This window comes from Barbus barbus (assembly GCF_936440315.1).
Source record: "Barbus barbus genome assembly, chromosome: 39".
Classification (NCBI taxonomy): domain Eukaryota; kingdom Metazoa; phylum Chordata; class Actinopteri; order Cypriniformes; family Cyprinidae; genus Barbus; species Barbus barbus.
Window position 1 is genome coordinate 6,326,173 of NC_136717.1, and position 22,339 is coordinate 6,348,511.

General features: G+C 37.4%; 2 protein-coding genes across 3 annotated transcripts; one reads left to right on the top strand and one right to left on the bottom strand.

The window, feature by feature from the left end:
- Positions 1 to 49: 49 nt before the first annotated feature.
- LOC306858930 (uncharacterized protein) lies at positions 50 to 4,791 on the bottom strand. Of its 2 annotated transcripts, none has more exons than XM_079399738.1 (3): positions 4,707 to 4,791; positions 3,930 to 4,081; positions 50 to 1,352 (listed from the first exon to the last, which is right to left on the bottom strand). In XM_079399738.1, exons 2-3 carry the CDS (start codon positions 4,012 to 4,014, stop codon positions 430 to 432), a joined length of 1,008 nt encoding a protein of 335 aa, XP_079255864.1. In that variant the 5' UTR covers positions 4,015 to 4,081; positions 4,707 to 4,791; the 3' UTR covers positions 50 to 429. The 2 variants fall into 2 exon arrangements, with proteins under 2 accessions (XP_079255864.1, XP_079255865.1); XM_079399739.1 differs by having other exon boundaries at positions 3,930 to 4,062; positions 4,707 to 4,768.
- Positions 4,792 to 4,964: 173 nt separating this feature from the next.
- On the top strand, positions 4,965 to 21,525 carry LOC306858899 (uncharacterized protein). Its single transcript, XM_079399686.1, has 3 exons — positions 4,965 to 5,034; positions 7,293 to 7,421; positions 19,484 to 21,525. Exons 2-3 carry the CDS (start codon positions 7,337 to 7,339, stop codon positions 20,755 to 20,757), a joined length of 1,359 nt encoding a protein of 452 aa, XP_079255812.1. The 5' UTR covers positions 4,965 to 5,034; positions 7,293 to 7,336; the 3' UTR covers positions 20,758 to 21,525.
- Positions 21,526 to 22,339: the final 814 nt, after the last annotated feature.

Below are 22,339 nucleotides of genomic sequence, written 5' to 3' on the forward strand. Positions count from 1 at the left end.
TGTTCAAGATGTTGCCTTTCAAGTGTTGATAAAAAAAATGCATGAAACTATAATAAAATGTGTATTTGTTTAAAAGCAGAGGCTCTGTTCTTTTGACATACTGCAGATATTCTTACAACAAAGTATTTTGGGGGCCATGACAATTTTGTGAAAATTGTCTAAATTACTGGCAACTTTTTTTAAACATTGATGGGGAATTTTTTTTTTTTTTTTTTACATAGATGCATATTTCCTGGTGACATTTTAAACTGCAGAGCCAGTTAAAACCTCTTTCCACACACACACATACAAACACAAAATAGGGTCTCACATCTGCATGACTTTTCAATTTTATGTGCGTTTGATTTTTACAATCATTACAATTAAATCACTTCTTCAGATTAAAAACACACAAGATTTCTGAAATTATACATTTTTCTAAACCTCTTACTACAGTGAGGAACACTGCAATGTCTTGCCAGAATGAGTTTGCAAATGTTGTTTAAGGTTTCTTTGATATGTAAAACTCTTTTCACATTGAAGACATGAGAAAGGCTTCTCTCCAGTGTGAAGCCTTATGTGAGTCTGAAGGTTTCCTTTTTGGGAGAACTTCTTCCCACAATATTTGCAGGTGTAAGGGGTCTCTCCAGTGTGAGTTCTCATGTGGGAATCAAGGGATGGTTTATATGTAAAACTCCTTCCACACTGAGGGCATGAATAAGGTTTCTCTCCAGTGTGAATTCTCATGTGATTCTTGAGGCTTAATTTATGACAGAAATGTTTCTCACATTGATGACATGTAAAACAGTCCTCTCTCGAGTGAATTTTCATGTGGTAATTGAGGGTTACCTTGCGTGTGAAACTCTTTCCACACTGATCACATGTGAACAGTTTCTCTCCAGTGTGACTTATAATGTGAGAATTAAGGTTGTTTTTGTGTGTAAAATTCTGTCCACACAGTTTGCAGGCGTAAGGCTTTTCTCCAGTGTGGATTCTCATGTGGACTTTAAGGTTTATTTTTTGAGTGAAACTGCTTCCACACTGTTGGCAGGTGAAAGAGCTCTCTCCAGTGTGAATTCTTGTATGGACTTTAAGGTTTTGTTTTTGAGTGAAACTTTTCCCACACTGTTGGCAGGTGAAAGGTTTCTCTCCAGTGTGAACTCTCATGTGGATTTCAAGATTATGTTTTTGATTGAAACTCTTTCCACACTGACAGCAGGTGTAGTTAGATTTAGATTTGGTCTTCCGAGCTCTTTTTCGTGAGGTCTTTTTAGCCTGCGTGGATTTTTCTCCAGTCATGAAATCATGATGGTTCTTATCTTTCCCTTCCATTTCACTCAGTTCTTGACTCTCCTCTTTGAGCAACATCAGGTCTAAAGCAAAAAAGACAAATACAAGTTAATCCCAGTTTAAAGGTAGAAAGCAACAAACATCAAAATAAAATCATTAGAGCTATGAAATCATGTTTGCTAGATCCTATACTCACTAAGCTACTGAAGGAAGTTACCCAAAATCTCAAAACTTCTTAAAACGAACTCTTCACACTTTTGTCCAGAAAAAAAAAAAAGAAGTTTAATTCACTAGGTAGGGTCCCACTTTATATTAGGTGGTCGTGGAGCTGCGGTTGTACAGTAAGCTATTAAGCTAGGACCAATGATAATAGCTTAATGTACAACCGCAGATCCACGAAGGTGTTAATGGTTTGTGAAGGCATCACCGCAACATTATGAAAAATACCATTGTATTTGAAGGATACAACTTAAAGAAAAGGTAAGATTTGCACATTTCCTTTTAAAAATACTTGACGCTAAATCAGCTAAATTGTTTAAATTCAAATCAAATTAAATTTATCTAAATCTATTTTTAGTGGAAACAGGCCTATATTTTTTGAAGTGAAGTGAAGTTAAGTGAAGTGACATTCAGCCAAGTATGGTGACCCATACTCGGAATTCGTGCTCTGCATTTAACCCATCCAACGTGCACACACACACCAGTGAACACACATACTGTGAACACACACCCGGAGCAGTGGGCAGCCATGCTGCGGCGCCCGGGGAGCAGCTGGGGGTTCGGTGCCTTGCTCAAGGGCACCTCAGTCGTGGTATTGAGGGTGGAGAGAGCGCTGGACATTCACTCCCCCCACCTACAATCCCTGCCAGCCCGAGACTCGAACCCGCAACCTTTGGATTACGAGTCCAACTCTCTAACCATTAGGCCACGACTTCCCCATTGCATTGTAAATACAATTGTCTGGACACCTCCAAAGAGACATTCATGCTTTATTATCAGAGGACACCTCCAGAGAATCATGGTATTCCTCCACAGCAGTCAGAGGTGACTTTAAGCAGGGCAGGATAAAAATGTGCCTGTACTCAGCACCCATGAACTTCCCCTCTTTCTTCACTCCAGTGAACAGCCTGTGCTTGCAAAGGAACACAGCTGAAATCTCTAGTAAAGTTCACAGTCTGGTGAGAAGTACATCGGCGTGTTGTTTGTAAAGCCAGTTCTTCATCTTTTCAACTTGTCAATCTTGAAAGTTAAGGATGATGATACTGACCTGTCAAGAGCAATAAAGTCTAAATTCCAGGAGTACCTAAATGGAAAAATACAGCAACCCACATATCCAGGCTCTGTTGGGACATGGTATCTACTGTGGAGATACCTCGCTCAAGACAACAATACATCAATCGAGACTGAAAGCTGAGATGAAGACTGGGGATAATGATAATAATATAAGAGAACTGTACTGTGATTTATATAGTGATTTGAAACTCCTTAAAATGAGTTTTTTTTTTATGCGTTTAGGTGCCACCCCCAGAACCAGCACAAGAAAACACCGAGGAGGATCCTGAAGCTGAATGCACTCAAAGAAAAGGATGACTTTAGGAAGCTACTTTAAAACTACTGAACAAGCTTTGCCATCTAACAACCAGGAACCCAGCGTAGCCTGTGAGCTGCAGTCTTACTTACAGTTATGCAACCTGGATAGTGAGGGGGACCCAATAAAATGGTGGAAGGAACATGAAAAGGCTACCCAAGGCTTTCAAAAGTGGCAAAGAATTACTTGTGCATACCAGCCACAAGCTCTCCTTCAGAGAGGGCTTTTAGTACCGCCGGAAATGTAGTTACTTGGCTTAAAGCCAGATCAAGTTGACAGGCTTGTGTTTTTAGCCAGAAATCTGTAAGATGCATGCATAAATAGTTTGTTTTTCACATTTACAGTTTTATTCTAATTTGATTTTGTTATTACCATTTGACATGTAAAAGATGCACAGTTTAATTTTTACCAGAGTTAAAAATGTCAGAAGCATCAGTGCAGTACCTTATAGTATTTATCGTCTGTTTATATATTTCTTATAGTATTTATCGTCTGTTTATATATTTATATATGTGTGTGGCTGCAAAGTGCAATAAAAATACTGAAAGTAAATAAACTAAAAGAATAATCATGAATATTAATCATGATTAAAATTGAGCAAAATAATCATGATTATCATTTTTCCTGTTCTCGTGCAGCCCTGGTTTCAGGTAGCCTGGACTCAAAAACCTGCATCAGATTTGGTAACCCAATGCATTAGAATGCCTTTTGTGACAAAAGATTTTTATAATCATAAAGCTACTTTCCTAAAATACTTTGATAATATTGCATGCCTAAAAAAGTATTGCATTTTTTGTATATAAGCTGTTCAAGAATCTGGAAAAGTAGAAGAAACACATTTTTGCAGTAAACCTTACAGGTTCTGAATATTGTTAGCTTCCATGTGCACAAAAAGATGGGGAGATAAATCACTTATAAACAAAAAAATGTTAATGACTATTATTATTTTTCATTTAATACATAATGTCCAACTTCTTCTCAGGTGCACTTAAAGCAGCATTAGTATTTGTCTGGTCATGTGATCTCAACATGTCAAAATGATCAAAGCTCACGTTTGAAAATGGAAACTAACCTGTTTGTTCCTCAGTATCTTCTTGTTTGACTCTGAATGCTTCTTCAATCTTCATGTCTTCACTCTCCACTTTAATAAACGTCATCTTTATAATAGTGTCATGTGGATCTCAGTTACTTCACCGGGAGTTTTCCTGTGTGCGAACACATTGCCTTGTTTAAGGTGAAAATTATTTACACAAAGAAAAATAAATCGAAACTAAATGTAAAACTATGGATGTATCTCACTCAGCTCCCTAGTTCTGTAGTCAGCGTATACTGGCAAGCAGTCTTAACTAGTATTCAAATAAATAAAAGATTACATAAACTAGATTCATAATTTATCATGAAAACAAGCAATTGGTTTAATAAAAGCTGCCATCCAATCTTTGTTGTTATCGCTTCATTTATTGTGTTTTGAGCAGCATATGCAGTATGTCGTTGTGTGTGGCGTGCAGTGATTCAAAACAGTGAATCATTTCGAGAAGCAATCGATTCAATTGACTCGTTTCACCATCACTACTTGCCAGCGCCTAAATTCGTGTTTAAGGCAAACCGATTCACTATATAAAGAGTTAGAGAGCGAAATGAGACACTTTCTCTGCTTTTCACGCGTGGATGAGAAGAAATAACGTTTATATATGTTAGCTAACGACATTGCTTGTTATTGATAATAACTTGTTATTATGTAACGTTATAACATTTGTCATTACTTGTAAAAGCTATGAAAACAATTCAAAATGTGTATCGATTTAAATATTTTAAACTCCAAAATGCTCAAATAATTTAAAACGTAAACCTTTCTGCAGCAGAATCACAACAGAACAGACCCACGGCGCAGGCTTTTGACATCATGTCACCTCACCAAAATAAAAGTCTTGTCTAAAATCACAGAGTATTTACCTTGATTCAGAGTTGAACTCTTGAGCATTTTAGACTGTTAGACAGTTTACATTTTATTTTAATTAAGGACCGTCAGCTTGCCTGTCTCTGTGTGTGTGTGTGTGTGTGTGTGTGTGTGTGTGTGAGAAAGTGTAACGTTAAGTACTTTTATTTTGGTTTTAATTTTTTGATATGACGCCATAAGCCTGCGCCCTTGTGCCTGTTGTGATGTGATTCTGCTAAAGGTTTGTGTCTTTAAGCGTTTAAAGGCTTTACAAATGTTCAGGCAGTTTTACAGTTGAATTTAACGTTATAATATCGTTTAATAGCGTTATTTATTTTTGTGAGTAAAGCACATATACAAAAGGTGCGTCTCTTTTCGCTCCCTAGACCTCTTGGACATGGGTACAAAAACAGTTTACACAGCTTTCAAGACTGATTTATTTATTATATTTGTATTTATTATTATTGTTGTTTTTCCTGCTGGAATTTTACTGTCTGGCCAAAGAGTATAGAAGACCTGGACCAGCTATTTAGGGTTTTCTTTATGCTGAAGCAGGTTGGAAACTTTGCAGGACAGCAAAGCAAAATTTCAGTTTCAGGTGAGCTTATGTTGAGGCATACAAAGGAACTAACTGTCATGCCTCTCTGCTCCACGGTGCTACATATGTAAACACAAACATCAAGTGCATCATACAGGTATTTAAAGTGCACTTTTTCTTTCTGGAATTCTCAGTGTGAACACAATACTCGCAATATTTATACTACAAAATGTCATAGAATAGTGCACAAGTACACGATTTGGGATGCACCTAAGAATTCCAATGCAGCTTGAGTAGTATCTGATTTTAGCAGTACTTAAGTATTTTACCTGTACTGAATGTGGCTCAAAGATGCAGTAGTCTTTTGCACCTAAACAATTCATTTGTGAGAAAAGCCGTCATGTTTATGATCTAAAATAGAAATAAAACTGGACACCTCAATATTGTAACACATCAAGGTTGACACAACAGCATCTAAATGAAGCAATAATCCCCAATAAGCTGTGGTTTACAGTGAATTTAGAAATCAAAGGACCGTTGTTAGGCATGACATGGAGCAGAGTGCCCAAAGCCCTCCCTTTAAATAGAAATTCATAACAAAATCTTAAGATTTTAAAACTTTGCATCTTTGGTGCAATGCTAATAGCAGAATTGTTGGCGAGCAAGACAATGGCACATGTATTACTGACGTAATTAAATCATGAACATGTATTTCTAGAGTAATTTAATAGCTCAATCATTCATAATCAAGTACCAAAACTATTTGTTTCATAAACATCTACAAACACTTAAGTCACTTAAAGTTCAAGCGTACAAACAGAACTTAAGTAAACCAATATACTTCAAAATGTTTTCTTCAATGTAATGGATAAACTTAAAAATATATATATACAGTATGTGTGTGATGTAAAATTAAAGCATACTTGCACTTGACATGCTGGTTTCAGCCTCAAATAGTACTATTTGCTATCTTCAAAGCCCCACAGATTGCAATATTGCTTACTTGGTAGGGGCCGCACGATACAATATTATCACAATACTTGTGTCATGATACAATATTATTGCGACTTTAAATATATTGCAATATATCGCAATTTATTACCTTTTTCCAACTTCAAATTAAATCTGTTTTAATTAAAAAGAAACATTTCTCAGTTTTTTTTTTTTTTTAATCTCACTTCAGTTTTATTGCTGCAGTGCAAAATGGGATTGTCAAGCAGCCAAACACTTTCATGAAAACCTGTCATAAATGTTGTATGCACCTGGCAAACTCAACTATTCGTATTACAGTCTAGTCTAGTCCACCATAATTCAATGTAATCAGGTATGCACTTCTGTGCTACTACAGGTATTTTGAACATCGCAACTTGAACTTGTACAAAAAAATATTGTGCAGACCCTTCAGCAATTGGGGCATTTGAAAGTAAATTACTGTTAAATTTAAAGTAAATAAAACATAGTCTTACATCCGATTTAAACGAGGACGGCGCTCATGATAACTTTCAGCGATGCCGCCATATTTATTTTACCAACTTACTACATACTGAAGGTGACCCAGCTGACCTCACCAGAAAAAAATTCAACACTACCATTTAGTGGTTCAACCAAATAGTATAATAAAAGATCGATACTTGGAATCTGTTTATCGATACAGTATTGCCACGGAAAATATCGCAATACTATGCTGTAACGATTTTTTCCCCCACCCCTATTACTTGGAAAGAGTAATCTATAACGTATACAAATTAGTAAATGCCAAATGTCAATCATAACGGTGTAAATATGAAGTGTCTGTAAAATGTGTTCTTTTGGTATTTTTTGGCTATTGAGACCTTTTAAGGCCATTAGTTATCACTCTGTGCTAATTTAGGGAGCTGATTGAGACACACCAAAATATTTAGTGTTTCTTCTTTTTGTTAATTATTCTCATTTTAAACATGACAAATTGTCTAAACACACAGAGAAACTGGCGAAGCAGCTGAGATCCACATGACACGTTACAAAGATGGCTTTTATCAAAGAGGAGTGTGAAGACATGAGTATTGAAGAAACATTCAGAGTGAAACATGAAGATACTGAGGAACAAACAGGTAGATTTCCATTATTAAAGGGGGGGGGGGGGGGGGGTAACTGGATAAAAAGTTGTGTTCTGATGAGTTCCGGTTATAAAGATATAAAGATAAACCTCCATCTTTATAATGTTTTCAAATATAATTGAACACCATAATACCCAAGGCAGCTGACACAAAAAATGGAGTAGAAAATGGCATCTAAATCAGCTAAGCAAACGAAGAAAGACGAAGCGCATGTCAGCCTTGATTAACATAATAGAGGAACACAAAGCTGCTTCGTTGTCCATTCGCATCTGGAACTGAAACAAATCAGAACAAAAGTTTTTATCTGGTTGATGATTATACTTGAGGAGTATTCTGTTTTTCAGAAATATAGAAATACACAGTTCGAGGACCAGTTCTAATTATTAACCAGCTATCAGCTATGACTTTTGCCTCAACAAACTCCTAATTTGCTGATTATTAATAGTTAGTAAGCCAATATGCTAGTAATGCGCATGCTATGATAAGAAACTAGACAACAGGTCCTGAAAATTGGTCCTTAAACTCAAAGTAAACGTTTTCTCAATTCTAAGTGATTATTATAATTATTTCGCAAATTTTTAAGAACAACATGAACAACAGAAATCCCAATTCCACTAAAGTGGTCCCAGGCGGGGGGAAAAAAGCACTTCCATAATGTGCTAAAATTGTACTTTATATATCTGTATTAAAAATGTATTTAGTTACATACTAAATACATTTAGTAAACTTGTAGTACACTTGGTGTATGAAAGATGGGTTATTAAGTTATTAAGTGTATTTCATATAAATACAGAGAAAGTATGTTAAAAGCATATTTTAGTCCATATTCATGGTCCCCAAATAGCACAGTTGATTACACTTAAATGTACTTAAGATTATCTTAAGAAGTATTAAAGAATAATTTTTGGTAAATTAAACACAAAGTTATTGCATAAAAACAGATCACTTTAAGTATATTATGGAAGTGCACTTTTTTCACCTGGGGTATAAAATCACTTATTGGAGTAGCAGCATTATGGCAAAACCAGAAAAACAAAATAAAATTTCAAGGCTCTCTTTTATGAAGTCCAGTACTTAAAAGTGATTTTATTTGAACAATTAAAATAAGGTGACTGCTGCAAATCCATTTGTACTTCATGCCAGAAGTACTGCAAGCCTGTGAAGTATGTTAGATATAGAATTCCTGTAGCTCAAATAGTAGAGCATGGCACTAGCAATGCCAAGGTCATGGGTTCGATTCCCATAAAAAAGCAAGAGCTGATAAAATGTAAAAACTGTAACTTGAATGCAATGTAAGTCGCTTTGGATAAAAGCGTCTGCTAAATGCATAAATGTAAATGTAGAATGGGCCATCATTTTACTGTTACAAGTATAAAAGGTGTAGAGGACTAAGGTTCTAAGACAAACGAACACACTTATGTGCATTTTAATTCTAAAAAGAATTTTAATGTCATACAAAAAAACAATTGTTTTGTGTACTGTGTATTGGTGTAGTAACATATATAACTACATCAACACCTTTAAAATATCGTCAACCTCTCTTCAAAATGCTACAGTTTTTAATGTTTTTTTTTTTTGTCAAGAAGATACATGCATATGACAAGTGAGTGATGCCTCGTGGTACCATCACAGAGGAAAATCACAACATTTTCGCTCACCGTTCCTGGCTGGTGGAATGATCTTAACACCCCCATCCGAGGCAGGCACTGGTGCTTTCTCTGGAGACCTGGCCAGGGACAAGCACTTCCTTAGTGGTTGCAGTGGGCACTGGTGCGTCCTCTTGGGATAAGGCTGGCATTTCGTCCTCTTGATATGAGTCAGGCACTGGTGCTTCCTCTTGGCATGAGGCAGGCACTGGGGCTTCCACACTGGACATGGTGTGCACAGGTGCTCCCTCTGGGGGACTGGTGGGAACAGGGGCTTTTCCAGGGCATGCAGGCAGGGACTTTTTGCAGTCGTGGCAAACCTTGGTGGTCTCTTTGGGGGCCTTAGGGCCACTGGTGTTAAGATGACATCCCTTGTTAGATAAAGTCTCATATTTTCAGGGACTTTCAGTTTCCCCCTCAGTTTGTGCCTGGCAGGCACAGGTGCTCCCTGCGGGGACCCGTCTGCCAGCACCCGTGCTTCCTCAGGGGATGAGGTGGGCCCAGGTACTTTCTCTTGTGCTTCCTCACACTGTAAAAAAATTACTCTGGAGGGTGTTAAATACAACCCATGAAAATCAGTTATAGTGTACTTAAGTATATGAGTTATCAAGTAAAATACAAAATAATGGGTACATTCTACCTACACTATCTATTTTTTAACAGTAATAACTGCAACACTAAAAAATTAAGTAAAATGTACCCCGAAATATTGACGCATGCGTCAACATCCAGGCGGGAATCGCGGGATTCACCATTTTGGCGGTAGCAGCTGCACCGCGATTTGTTGAACTACAGGTAAGTTTTTATTTAACTTGTTGATATCATCATGAATGCAAATGTTAAATTGTTTAACGGTAAAATCTACCAGAAGATTAGTAATTTGCGCGCTTCTCTGTTGTCGGCACCACAGTGATTGACAGGTTAGAATTTGTGGTCAGTCAAGTTAGCATTGAAAGCGGAATACATTGTCCAGTACTTGCACTTGCGAATGCGAGTAAACATCTAAATTTATGATTAAAATATTTTAGCTTCCATATTGTTATGTACATGGCTGAAACTCGTGAACGGCGAAAACTGCTGCACGTGAGTGGTTGAACTTGAGCTTGTGACGGTGATCGGAACAGAAAAACAGCAGTAAAGCTGTCGATGTGGTATGATAATTACTGTTAAAGTTCTATTGAATTTATCTTTTGATATATTGAGTTTTGTGTTAGAAGGGATCAATTTATAAAGCCATTTTATTATTGTTATCATTTACGGATTTAGAATTAAAGTTTGCCTTTCCATGGGCGTTTTTAATTTTATTGTCTGTTAAAAAGTGTTTCGGGGTTTATAAGAGGCATTATTTTACAGATTAGTAATTTTTATTTATTTATTGTTAAGTAATTAGCCTAGCTATGTTTGAAAGTGTTTGTGTAACGTTAAGTGTGTGCGTCTTCCAAATCCTGTGTTCGCGCGATGTGCTTCATTCGTGATAAATTTTCTCCTTTACAAGTATTTAAAGTGCAAAAATGTCAAACTTTTCATTCTGTGTCGTAAACAAGACTCTATACTAACTACTGTGTGTTGGTGCGTATTTGCACATATATTGCACAAGTACAGTTGGTGTAATTATTTTACAAACTATATTTTAAACATTGAGGAAATTCTAAACGTATAACATTTGCATTCATGTAAATGCAACATAAATTAATATGAATATAAATTATGTACAATTAATTTTACAGGAGTGTGGAAATCTAATAATTTAAAAAATCCTTTTTCTGATATTCTTTTTCTTCCACAGAAAGATATGAAGAATTTAAGAAGTATTCGTAGCAGTTTGCAAGACAAGTTAACTTCAGGTACCCGAACTGAACACAAAGTCAATGGGTGTTCTACCTTATTGCAAATGAATTGGTGTTCTACCTTATTTTCAAATAGTAAATGTTCAAGAAGTTTTATGTGTTGTGAGTTATATGTAATATGAAGTTGAATGTCACTTAAAATTGAATGGAAGTACGTTCTTTTGCACCTAATTAGTGTTAAATGTTTTATTTTCAAATAGTACATGTTTAAGAAGTTTTATGTGTTGTGAGTTATATGTAATATGATGTTGTATTTCACTTAAAATTGAATGTAAAAGTGTTTTTTTGCACTTAATTAGTTTTAAATGAAATTGAAATGTTTGTTTAGCATGCCAGTCTATTGAGGTAAATGAGATCAGTTTATCCTCTCATTTCAGTGTCTCCTTTCATTTTCTAGTGTTGCAAATATTGTAGCCACACATTAAATCTAAACACTTATTGTTTGAAATGATAACGTGAATAAAACGTATTTAGGAATCTTGCTTCTAATGTATGTTTTGACATCTCATGAAGACTTTGGTTAATTTTTGAATGGAATATGTTCAAGAAGCTTTGTTACATTATATGTTGTATTTCACGTGAATTTTATTGTAAGGGGTTATTTTGTACCTATATGAATTAGTTTTAAATGTTTTTAAAAATAAAATGTCATTTGGTCAATAAAAAAGCAATTGATGCAATATCCTGCGTCTGACCATTTTTAAGTAAATTCAACCTTCCCTGAATAAGTAATGTGTAATTATTTCTATTGGCTAATCATTATGAATAATAATTTAGTAGATGAACTGTTGCATACTAACAACAGAGTTAATGTTACTCAATTTTTATTAGTAATTAGTTATGTAATTTAATGAGAAATACTAGGTAGACAGATGAAGTATGAAGTAGACAGTAAACGCTGGTGTTTCCTCTGGGGATTTGTTGGAAACAGGTGGTTACCCATAGGAAGATACAGGGACTGGTGCTCTTTTTGCAGTCATGGCAAACCTTGGGGGTCCATTCAGGGGCCTTAGGGCCAGTGGTGTCAAGATGGCATCCCTTGTTAGATAAAGTTTCATATTTTCAGGGATTTTTAGTTTTCTTCTCAGTTGGTGCCCAGCAGGCACAGGTGCTTCCTGCGGGGACCCGTCTACTACCAGTGCTACCTCAGGGGACGAGGTGGGCACAGGTGCTTTCTCTTGGCTCAAGGTGGGCATTAGTGCTGCCTCAGGGAATGAGCCTGACATAGGTACTTTCTCTTGGTATGAAGTGGGCACAGATCCTTCCTCTTGGATCATTGTGGGCACAGGTGCTTCCTTCTTGGGATGAGGTATGCACAGGTGTTTCCTCTGGGGATTTGGTGGAAACAGGTGCTTCCCCAGAGGAAGATACAGGGACTGGTGCTCTTTTTGCAGTCATGGCAAACCTTGGGGGTCCATTCAGGGGCCTTAGGGCCAGTGGTGTCAAGATGGCATCCCTTGTTAGATAAAGTCTCATATTTTCAGGGATTTTTATTTTTCTTCTCAGTTGGTGCCCAGCAGGCACAGGTGCTTCCTGCGGGGACCCGTCTACTACCAGTGCTACCTCAGGGGACGAGGTGGGCACAGGTGCTTTCTCTTGGCTCAAGGTGGGCATTAGTGCTGCCTCAGGGAATGAGCCTGACATAGGTACTTTCTCTTGGTATGAAGTGGGCACAGATCCTTCCTCTTGAATCATTGTGGGCACAGGTGCTTCCTTCTTGGGATGAGGTATGCGCAGGTGTTTCCTCTGGGGATTTGGTGGAAACAGGTGCTTCCCCAGAGGAAGATACAGGGACTGGTGCTCTTTTTGCAGTCATGGCAAACCTTGGTGGTCCATTCAGGGGCCTTAGGGCCAGTGGTGTCAAGATGGCATCCCTTGTTAGATAAAGTCTCATATTTTCAGGGATTTTTATTTTTCTCCTCAGTTGGTGCCCACCAGGCACAGGTGCTTTTTCTTGGTACAAGACAGGCACTGGTGCTTCATCTTGGCTCAAGGTGGGCACTAGTGCTGCCTCAGGGAATGAGACTGGCATTGGTACTTTCTCTTGGTACGAAGTGGCACAGGTCCTTCCTCTTGGGACAAGGTGAGCATAGGTGCTTCCCTTTTGGGATAAGATATGCACAGGAGTTCCCTCTAGGGATTTGGTGGAAACAGGTGCTTCCCCAGGGGAAGATACAGGGACTGGTGCTCCTTTTACAGTCTTGGTTGGCCTTGGTGGTTCCTTCAAAGGCCTTAGGGCCAGTGGTGTCAAGATGACATTCCTTGTTAGATAAAGTCTCATATTTTCAGGGATTTTCACTTTTCTCCTCAGTGAGTACCTGGCAGGAACAGGTGCTCCCTGTGGGTACACGTCTGGCACAGGTGCTCCCTCAGGGTACCTTGCTGGCATGAGCTCTTCCTGTTGGTACTTAGGAGGAATAGGTGATCCTTGTGGTGGGGTCTCCACAATACCCCACCACTGGCCTGACGTGAGGTCCCCACACTCATTCATTCTTCTTAGATGATCACAAAAGATCTTCTAGCTTCATTATTGCCCACCACCACCCTGCGAGAAAGGCCGTAATGACCTCATCATGCTCATTAGTGGAGCTGAAGTGCATAGTTGACATGCTCAGTATAGTGGATAAGTGTTTTTGGTGGTGGTAAGACAGGTTATCCAGAAAAGGTGTATAACCCTGAAAGGCCGTTCGTGTGAAACAATTAACTGTCTGTGTGAAACGCTGTGAAAGAAAGAGAAGAGCTGTGTAAGCCCAGAAGCTTGCTCTAAGCGCCAAAGTCGCAAAATTGCGACAAGACGTCATACTTCATGAAATGGGCTGTAGTTCCTAATCTGGTGTAATGGCTCATTTGTATTCCCTTCCACTAGATGGTAGACATGTAGTACTTCGATTCTAGACCAAAAGTGTCAGAGGAAATAGCAGAGCAAGTGAGCTATCGTGTCATTGATGCGGAAGCAATTCAGTTCATAGCATCTGAGTAAATTGTGAGATTTGTGAGAGAAAATCGCCAAACGGCTAATAAAAAGTTGTACTGTGAGGATGTGTTGCAAACATCATTCGCCTATTCTGACTCTGAAGGGGAATATTTGCCTTTTGGAAACGACGATCGGCCGTCTAATGATCGCGCTTCTCCTGGTACATCTTTTCCGCGCAATGGTGCCGCTGCGCAAGGCGCGATCGTTCACAAAGCACAAACAAGTGATCATTTCATCACTTTGCCCAACGGGGATGGGGGTGGCAGGGGTGGACGTGGTCTTAGTGTCCATAGGAGAGCTGTTGCTCTCTGATAATCGGCCAGATTGCGCTGTTTGTTCTGATCGCGCGCGCTCCAATGGCAGCCGGCAGACAGTGCAGGTGCAGTCAGTGGGGGGTAGGTCTGTGCGCTGTGCCATGCAATGAGAGGTACCATACTCTCAAGAACTATAAACTGTCACATAGATACCTGACTGGGCAGATAGCTGGTCAACTGATCAAAAAATAGGCACATGTATTTTACTATGGCACAGTAATATAGTAATAATTTACTACTTTCTCCTGTTTTACTGTTGATTTCCTCTTTTCCTGATCATTTGGAATGAGGATAAAAAGACAAAAAAACAACAACAACATGCAAATAAGTTCAAACATCCATTCAATATCTATTATTTCCTGAATATTACTGATGAACTGATCAAAAAGTAGGCTACTGTTCACATGCGTTTTACTACTATATAGTATAGTAATATAGTAATAATTTAGTACTTTCTCCTGTTTTATTGTTGGTTTACTCTTTTCTGATCATTTGGAATGAGGAGAAAAAGACAAAAAAACAAACCAAAAAAAATCAAACATCAATTCAATATACTATTTCCTAAATATTATGAAATTCAAGAGGGCCGCCCCTGATGACGTCATAATATGCAAATTAGATGAGTATATTTACACCCCACATAAACTTTCGGTCATGCCCAACATTTTTCTAATTTACAGTAGATCTCTATCTTTAAGCCATTTCAAGCCACAAGCTTTTGAAATCTTGATGTCAAAATCCAGCATTTTTTCCAAAAAACCCTGGCGCCTAAAGGGTTAAGTGTTTTAAAATTCAGATTATTATTGTTATTAATTGTTATTATGATAATTTTTAACTATGGGCTATATGTTTAGTGGGAATTCATCAAAGGAGACTGAGAGCTTTCACAAAAATTAACAATGTGGAGGCTGATTAAATTAACTTATGAAGTTAATTTACATGTTGTATGAAGTTGATCAATTGTAATCAATTTACTTATTAATGCAGTAATGCATTTCTGCAGCTCAAACTGTATGTATGGCACTTACAATGTCAGTGTTGTGGATTTTATTCCCAGAGAACGCTTTAGCTGATAAAATATATATCTTGAATTCACTGTAAGTTGCACAAAGTAAAAATGCATAAATATAACTTGCATAACACTGATGCATCTAATGTGGAAATATGTTTTTTAAATAATGTTTTCACACTTGAGTTTTCTTTAAAAGAACTGAACCTAGACCCCTTTAAATGAACCAAGAAGTGGACCAAGTGAAAAAGGACCCAGTTTTCTTTACGTTCACACTGTTCCTGAAAGAGGACTCAGATCCTTTTTTGGTCCATTTAAGCAGTAATGGTGTCTCAGACCTCTTTGTGTTCAGGCCGTTGCTTTTTTGGATCTAGTCCAGTTCAGTGTTTGATGGCTGACCCTATGGCCTCCAAAATTTGTTTCTATTTGACTTACAATGTGCCTCAGTAACCAAGAGATTTATTTGTAAAGATTATTGTTGTTGTTACAATTATACTTTTCTAAATACTGTTGAATGAGCTTCCCTTTGAACATGGAATATTCCTCTAAGTTTATCTTTTGCACAAAAATATAAGTTTTGTTCACCTTTGTAAATATAATTTATTTTGAATTGTTTCCTTGTTTATGTGATCATGATTATTTTATAGCAGAAGGCATTGATGACATTGAAATTGGACAAATAAAGTAAATAAAAGAAAATATAATACACTGCTTTAAATTCTTCAGGCACAGTAGGTATCCTTAAAAGCAGCATTCAAGTAAGAAATAGAATAATCAAATGTAAAAAATAAAACGGCATATTATTAATCTTATGAATAATTTTCTATACTGATTCTCATATTAGGCTGTTAGAATAGAACGACTGTAATGCACAAATCAGTATATTGACACACATTCGATTTTTTTTTTTTTTGGATATTATATTTTTTATTTTAACCTTAAAGCAACCCAAGACAATACAAATACAACAACTAGAAGAACAGGGAAACAAACAAACCACCATAGAATTACATCAGTTTCTCCAGTTTTATACATACACTATATTGCCAAAAGTATTGGTGTTTGGTGATGAGTTTTTGACTCACGGTCTGCATATAAAGTCACACCAGAGGTGTTCAGCTGGGATCAGGACTTGTCTTTCTGCAGACCAGTCAAGTTCTTCCACACTGACTGAATCAATCATGTCTTTTTGAACCGTGCCTTATTCACAGAAGCACTGTCATGTTAGAATATAAAAGGACTCTGTCCAAACTGTTGCTATAAAATTAGAAGCACACAATTCCCTAGAATATCATTATATGCTTAAACATTACGATTTGTACTCAGAAGTTACTAAAGTAGTCAAACATGTTCATTAGAAGAGGGTGACCCAATACTTTTGGCAATATAGTGTAGTTTAACAATGTTGCACACAGGTTTCTAGGCCAGTGGGCACAGGCAATATGATGATCATGCAAAAAAGAAAAGGGTCAAATCTATAAACTGTTATACTTGACATTTCACAGATGATTAAAAAAAGCGTTCTCAGGTTGCTTCAAAGCCAGCAGTACTATCAGAACGATTGTGTCTTTCTAAATGCAAAGTGCTAGAGAGTTCAGACAGCCAGGATTTAAAAAGTGGCTTTGATGTTTTTTTCCATAGACAAATAATTATTTTTTTTTTTTTAGCTACCACCATTCCATATTGGATGGCTTTTTGAATTTGATGGCCGAACCTATGAAGAGAATTAGACCAAACGAAAACAGCAATTGCTGGATCAGAGGAGAGGTCACAAGAATAAGCTTTAGAGTAGAATCTGAAAATTTTGCTCCAAAACTCATAAAGTTTTGGGCAAGACCAAAAGAGGTGTCCCAGGTTGCCTTCTGCAGATTCACATTTGTTACAAATAGAAGAGATGGAGGGGTAGAATTTGTTAAGCTCAACCCTAGAATAATGAAGCCGATGTACTAATTTATATTGAATTAGTTGGTGTCTTGAGTTAATGGAACATGTATTTATGACCTTGATAGTCTTCGTCCATTCCTCAACGTTTATTTGAATGCCTAAATCCTTTTCCCAGGAATCTTTCAGATTTAAGGTAGATATGTCAAACTGACTGGTAAAAACATCTATAAAACGAGAAATCAAGTAGTTAAATAGACTTTAAAATAGAGTGTAGTTTAGCCCCCACTGGAATGTGCACGCTCATAAGAACCTATCATGCTACCTACCTGCTTGCTCTATCAGACTGTTCTTTGTTAAAGAGATAGTTCACCCAAAAATGAAAAGTCTGTCAGTAATTACTCATCCTCATGTTGTTCTGAAGACGTAAGACCTTCATCTTCGGAACACAAATTAAGATATTTTTGATGAAATCTAAGATCTTTCTGATCCTGCATAGACAGCAACGCAACTACCACATTCAAGGCCCAGAAAGGTAGGAAGGGCATTGATCAAATAGTATTTGTGTCTTCAGTGGTTCAACTGTAATTTTATGAAGCTATGAGAATACTTTTTGTGCACAAAAAAAAGACTATTCAACAATTCTTCTCATCTGAGTAACCATCTTCCACTACTATTGAGAATACCGCACATGCACTGCGCTGCATCATGGTACTCTCCGTAATGGTGGTAGATCGGAACAACATGAGGGTGAGTAATTAGTGACTGAATTTCCATTTTGGGGTGAACTAATCTTTTAATGAACTCTATTTTTGACCTTGATCTTGTCTTTTTAAAGCTCTTCATATAAAGTTTGTCATATGTTTAGAACAAATTGTATTATGCGCACTTTCTCAACAGCAGCTTAGTCTGTGTCCTCCTCTATATTTTCAGATGTGCTTGTTTCAACTATTGTATATCGATATAAACTGTATTGCCTCATATCATATCGCTTATAAAGAATATATCGATAAATCGTGCAAACTTGATATACCGCCCAGCCCTACTGAACTTGTTGCACAGTTTTGTTCTGTTATTTTGTTCATCTGTTAATTGTTTAAGTGAAATATATTTTGAGTTGTCCTATTTATTTTATTCCTTGTATATTTAAAATTTTTCTTCCGTTCACAAAATTGCTGCAGGTATGTGATTTGACCTTGTGTGAATCCTCATGTTCTGTTGTATATGCTCCTATTTGCACATGTAAACCCGTGTAAATGATATATTTTTTATATTTATAATGGGTCACAGACACATCCATTATAATTTACACGAGCACAGATCTGAGTGCACAAATCAATTTACGAAGGGGTTAATGTGATTCATGAAACATTTGTATGCCGTCAATCCCATTATACAAATGATTGGATGTTGATAAATGTGACGCCCCTAAAAATGCCCCGGTTTAGAAACCTCAGCCACTGCTCAAGATGTGTGGAAATGGCTATATGTTAAATTTTCTGTTGTACATGCATTTCATAAATTAGGGCCACTGTCTTTTTTTATCTCTCTGCATTTGGGTCCTTATTACAGACTTATGAGGTTCTTAACTGTTGAAAATGTAACGGTACATCAAGCGAGATCTAGATGCATGGAGGTTTTCAGGTTTTCGTCTTAATGGAAGGAAATTACTGCTATCCTATATTTAATATCTTTAATGCACTCTGCTAACCTAGGGTGCATTTCCCGAACAATGATGTAACTCGCTGATTAACCACCATAGTACGATGCATTGTTTTGGAAACGAACTAGCTAGTCACGACTGTTTCCCGAACACGGTCGCATCTCTGTCATTTCTACCACATTGGTTCAGCAACATAGGGCCATTGTTAATGACGTCACACGCATGTGGTGGAGGAATAACTTATGCTATTTAACTGATTAGAGATCTCTAAGATGCTGCTGTATTGAACATGGCACCTACTGACTAATATATTATTTTTTGTTCCCTGTCATTTTGCTTTATTTGATGTTTGATTCATCGCGAGTTCCCTCTTACGTCATACTCAGGGGTTCCCTTAGGTATTTATGCACTTGCACACTTTATAAAAATGGTGCTTACAATGGACACACAAAAATGCATAATTAAAATGCATTTTATATTTAGATAGAATGGAAGATACATATAGTACTGCATGTTAGCTTGCTTGCTGTGCCCCAAGAGCATATTTATTTAAGGCCATATATCTTATTAACAAGAAACGATGCTTCTAACCACCGGTCGAGAGTTGCAGTTCCAACCATGTATTGTTGGTTTTGATGCTTTGAATGTGTAAATATTTTAATGTCTTTTTGCTTTGAGCATTTAATTTTGAGTTAACTTGTATTTGCCTTTTTTCACTTTAGACCTGATGACGCTGAAGGAAGAGAATCACGAGCTTAATGAAATTGAGCAGAAGTATCAGTATGAGAGGCGTCATGATATTATGACTGAAGAAATATCCAGAAAGACTGAAAAGACTTCCTCACAAAAAAGAGCTCAGAAGAAAGGAACTAAAAGGTATTTCACCTGCCAAGAGTGTGGAAAGAGTTTTGATCAATTAGGAAATCTTAAAGTCCACATGAGAATTCACAAAGGAGAGAAACCTTTCACCTGCCAACAGTGTGGAAAGACTTTCAATGAAAAAGGAAACCTTAATGTCCACATGAGAGTTCACACTGGAGAAAGGCCTTTCACCTGCCAACAATGTGGAAAAAGCTTCTCTCAAAGAGGAAACCTTAAAGTCCACATGAAAATTCACACTGGTGAGAGCTCTTTTACCTGCCAACAGTGTGGAAAGTGTTTCACTGAAAAAGGAAACCTTAAGGTCCACATGAGAATTCACACCGGAGAGAGCTCTTTCATCTGCCAACTGTGTGGAAAGAGTTTCACTCAAAAAGGAAACCTTAAAAAACACATGAGGATTCACACCGGAGAGAAGCCTTATACATGCAAATTATGTGGGAAGGGCTTCACACGTGAACTAGGCCTTAGTTATCACATGAACAGCCACACTGGAGAAAAACCATTCATATGTGGTCAGTGTGGAAAGAGTTTCACTCGTAAAGTGACCCTTGATACCCACATTAGAATTCACACTGGAGAGAAGCCGTTCGTATGTGGTCAGTGTGGAAAGAGTTTCAGATGTAAAGAAAACCTTAATCAGCACATGAGGATTCACTCAAGGGAGAACTGTTTTATATGTCATCAGTGTGGAAGGAGTTTCACAAAAATGAAACGCCTTAAGAATCATTTAGTAGCTCACACTGGAAAGAAGCCTTTCATGTGCCATCACTGTGGAAAGAGTTATACAAATAAAAGAAACCTTCAGACTCACATGAGAATTCACACTAGAAAGAGGTCTTTCACGTGTCTTCAGCGTAAGAAAAGTTTAAGATATCGAAGAGGCCTGAAACGCCATTTACAAATTCACTCTGGAGGAAAACGGCTTAATTGCAATCAGTGTAATAAAAAATTCCTGTTGCCATCACACTTACAGATACACTTGAAAAGCCATGCAGATGTGAGACCCTATTTGTGTTCCTTGTGTGGAAAGCATTTTAAATGGCCCAGCAATTTACTATGGCACCAGAAAATACGTGTCTGTGTAAAATTAAGGCTACGCTCACACCACAGTTGAATGTGGGCCAAATCTGATCTGTTTACATGACATTTAAATGATCAGATACACGTCTAAACAAGTGATGCTTCTACAAACACCACCCCATTTTTCGCCTCCATCGTTACTTCATTCATTTGCATTAAACCTCTGTTTGCTTCACCATTTTATACTTTGAGGCCTCCTGTTTTCTTGTGTACACTTGAATTCATGTGGCCATACCATTACCTTTGGTATACATTCAAATGAGTGGTTGAGGTGGATGCCCGCTAATTTTGTCTGTACAGAAGTGTCACTCCATTTCTTATATTGATACTTTAGAGTCCAAATATTAATTCAACTCTGTCTTGTTGTGAAATGCTTCAATGGAAATAAATATTATAAATAAAAGGACATAAACTGAATGAAATATTGAACATTCCACTGCATAAATGGTTCATTCAAGATTTTTTTTTTATTTGATTAACAAAATAGATGAAGAAGAATGCTAAAATATTGATGCTATGGATGAAAATCTACCGAGTAATCCATTTTTTGTGGAGAGATCAAAATGACAATTTCCACTTGAGATGTTTTGTGAAGTTACATGTTTTGAATTGGTCCCTTCTGTCCCAAGTATAGGTCTCTGCAGGACACTAGGGGGCATTGTCCAGTCAATTAAGGGAATTTTCCAATTTGTGGATATTTTAACCGATTATCCCTAACTTGCTAGGGGCTAGTTTTAGGAGTGGGGATAGGGCTGGGTAAAGTGGTTGATAAAAGCCCACTGATTGGGAAAATCCCTTCTTGTTCTGCAGAAACCTCTCTTTCCCGTGGCATCATTTTCTCAAAGGGGTTTCATTAGCACTGGCTTCTGATTGAATACAGAGTCTCGTAGGCTTGACGTTTAAGACGGGCGAAGACCAAGTCAGAGAAATGGCTTTGCCGCAAAACATAACCTTAAAGGAACACTCCATTTTTTTTTTTTAAATAAGCTAATTTTCCAACTCCCCATCCATTCAGCCGATCTCCGGTTCTGGCGGTAGCACTTTTAGCGTAGCTTAGCATAGATAATTGAATCTGATTAGACCATTAGCAGAAGAGTCAAGTATTAAATAGGAAAAATATCAAAACTCTTTGGTCATTTTTGAGCGAGATGCTAACGGTTTGATCAGATTCAATGATCTATGCTAAGCTACGTTAAACGTGCTACCGCCAGACCTGGACATCTTTGGGTGAAATACCTTTAACCTTTTCACACGTAAGTTCCAAATCTGCTGCCTGCCTCCCAAGCGTAGGTTTTTTTGACTGTTATCTCAAATCGCTATCAAATAATTCTAAAAAATGTAATATTCCGCGGAATACACAGTGAGCTTGAAACGTGACGCTCAGCAGTGGCGTAATACTTCACCGCTGGAGCGCCTGGATGAGAGCGAGCAGGCGAGTAATTTAGGATGTTTGCTCTGTTTTCAGTTTAAAACCTCACAAAATTAATTGCAAGCGTTTATAAACTGCAATAAACACATCAATCAACACTTTATACAGCCGTTTTATTTAACTATTACTTTGTTCGTTTTACATGAGCACATGGCAGCTGTCGCACACGAGGACGACTAGTTGGTGA

What these genes read in the sequence shown, in the direction of transcription:
- LOC306858930 (XM_079399738.1), bottom strand. Translation starts at nt 4,014, where the DNA reads ATGACGTTTATTAAAGTGGAGAGTGAAGACATGAAGATTGAAGAAGCA. An exon ending in AGATACTGAGGAACAAACAG is followed by an intron (nt 1,353 to 3,929) that starts GTTAGTTTCCAT and finishes TTTTTGCTTTAG; the next exon opens with ACCTGATGTTGCTCAAAGAG.
- LOC306858899 (XM_079399686.1), top strand. Translation starts at nt 7,337, where the DNA reads ATGGCTTTTATCAAAGAGGAGTGTGAAGACATGAGTATTGAAGAAACA. An exon ending in AGATACTGAGGAACAAACAG is followed by an intron (nt 7,422 to 19,483) that starts GTAGATTTCCAT and finishes TTTTCACTTTAG; the next exon opens with ACCTGATGACGCTGAAGGAA.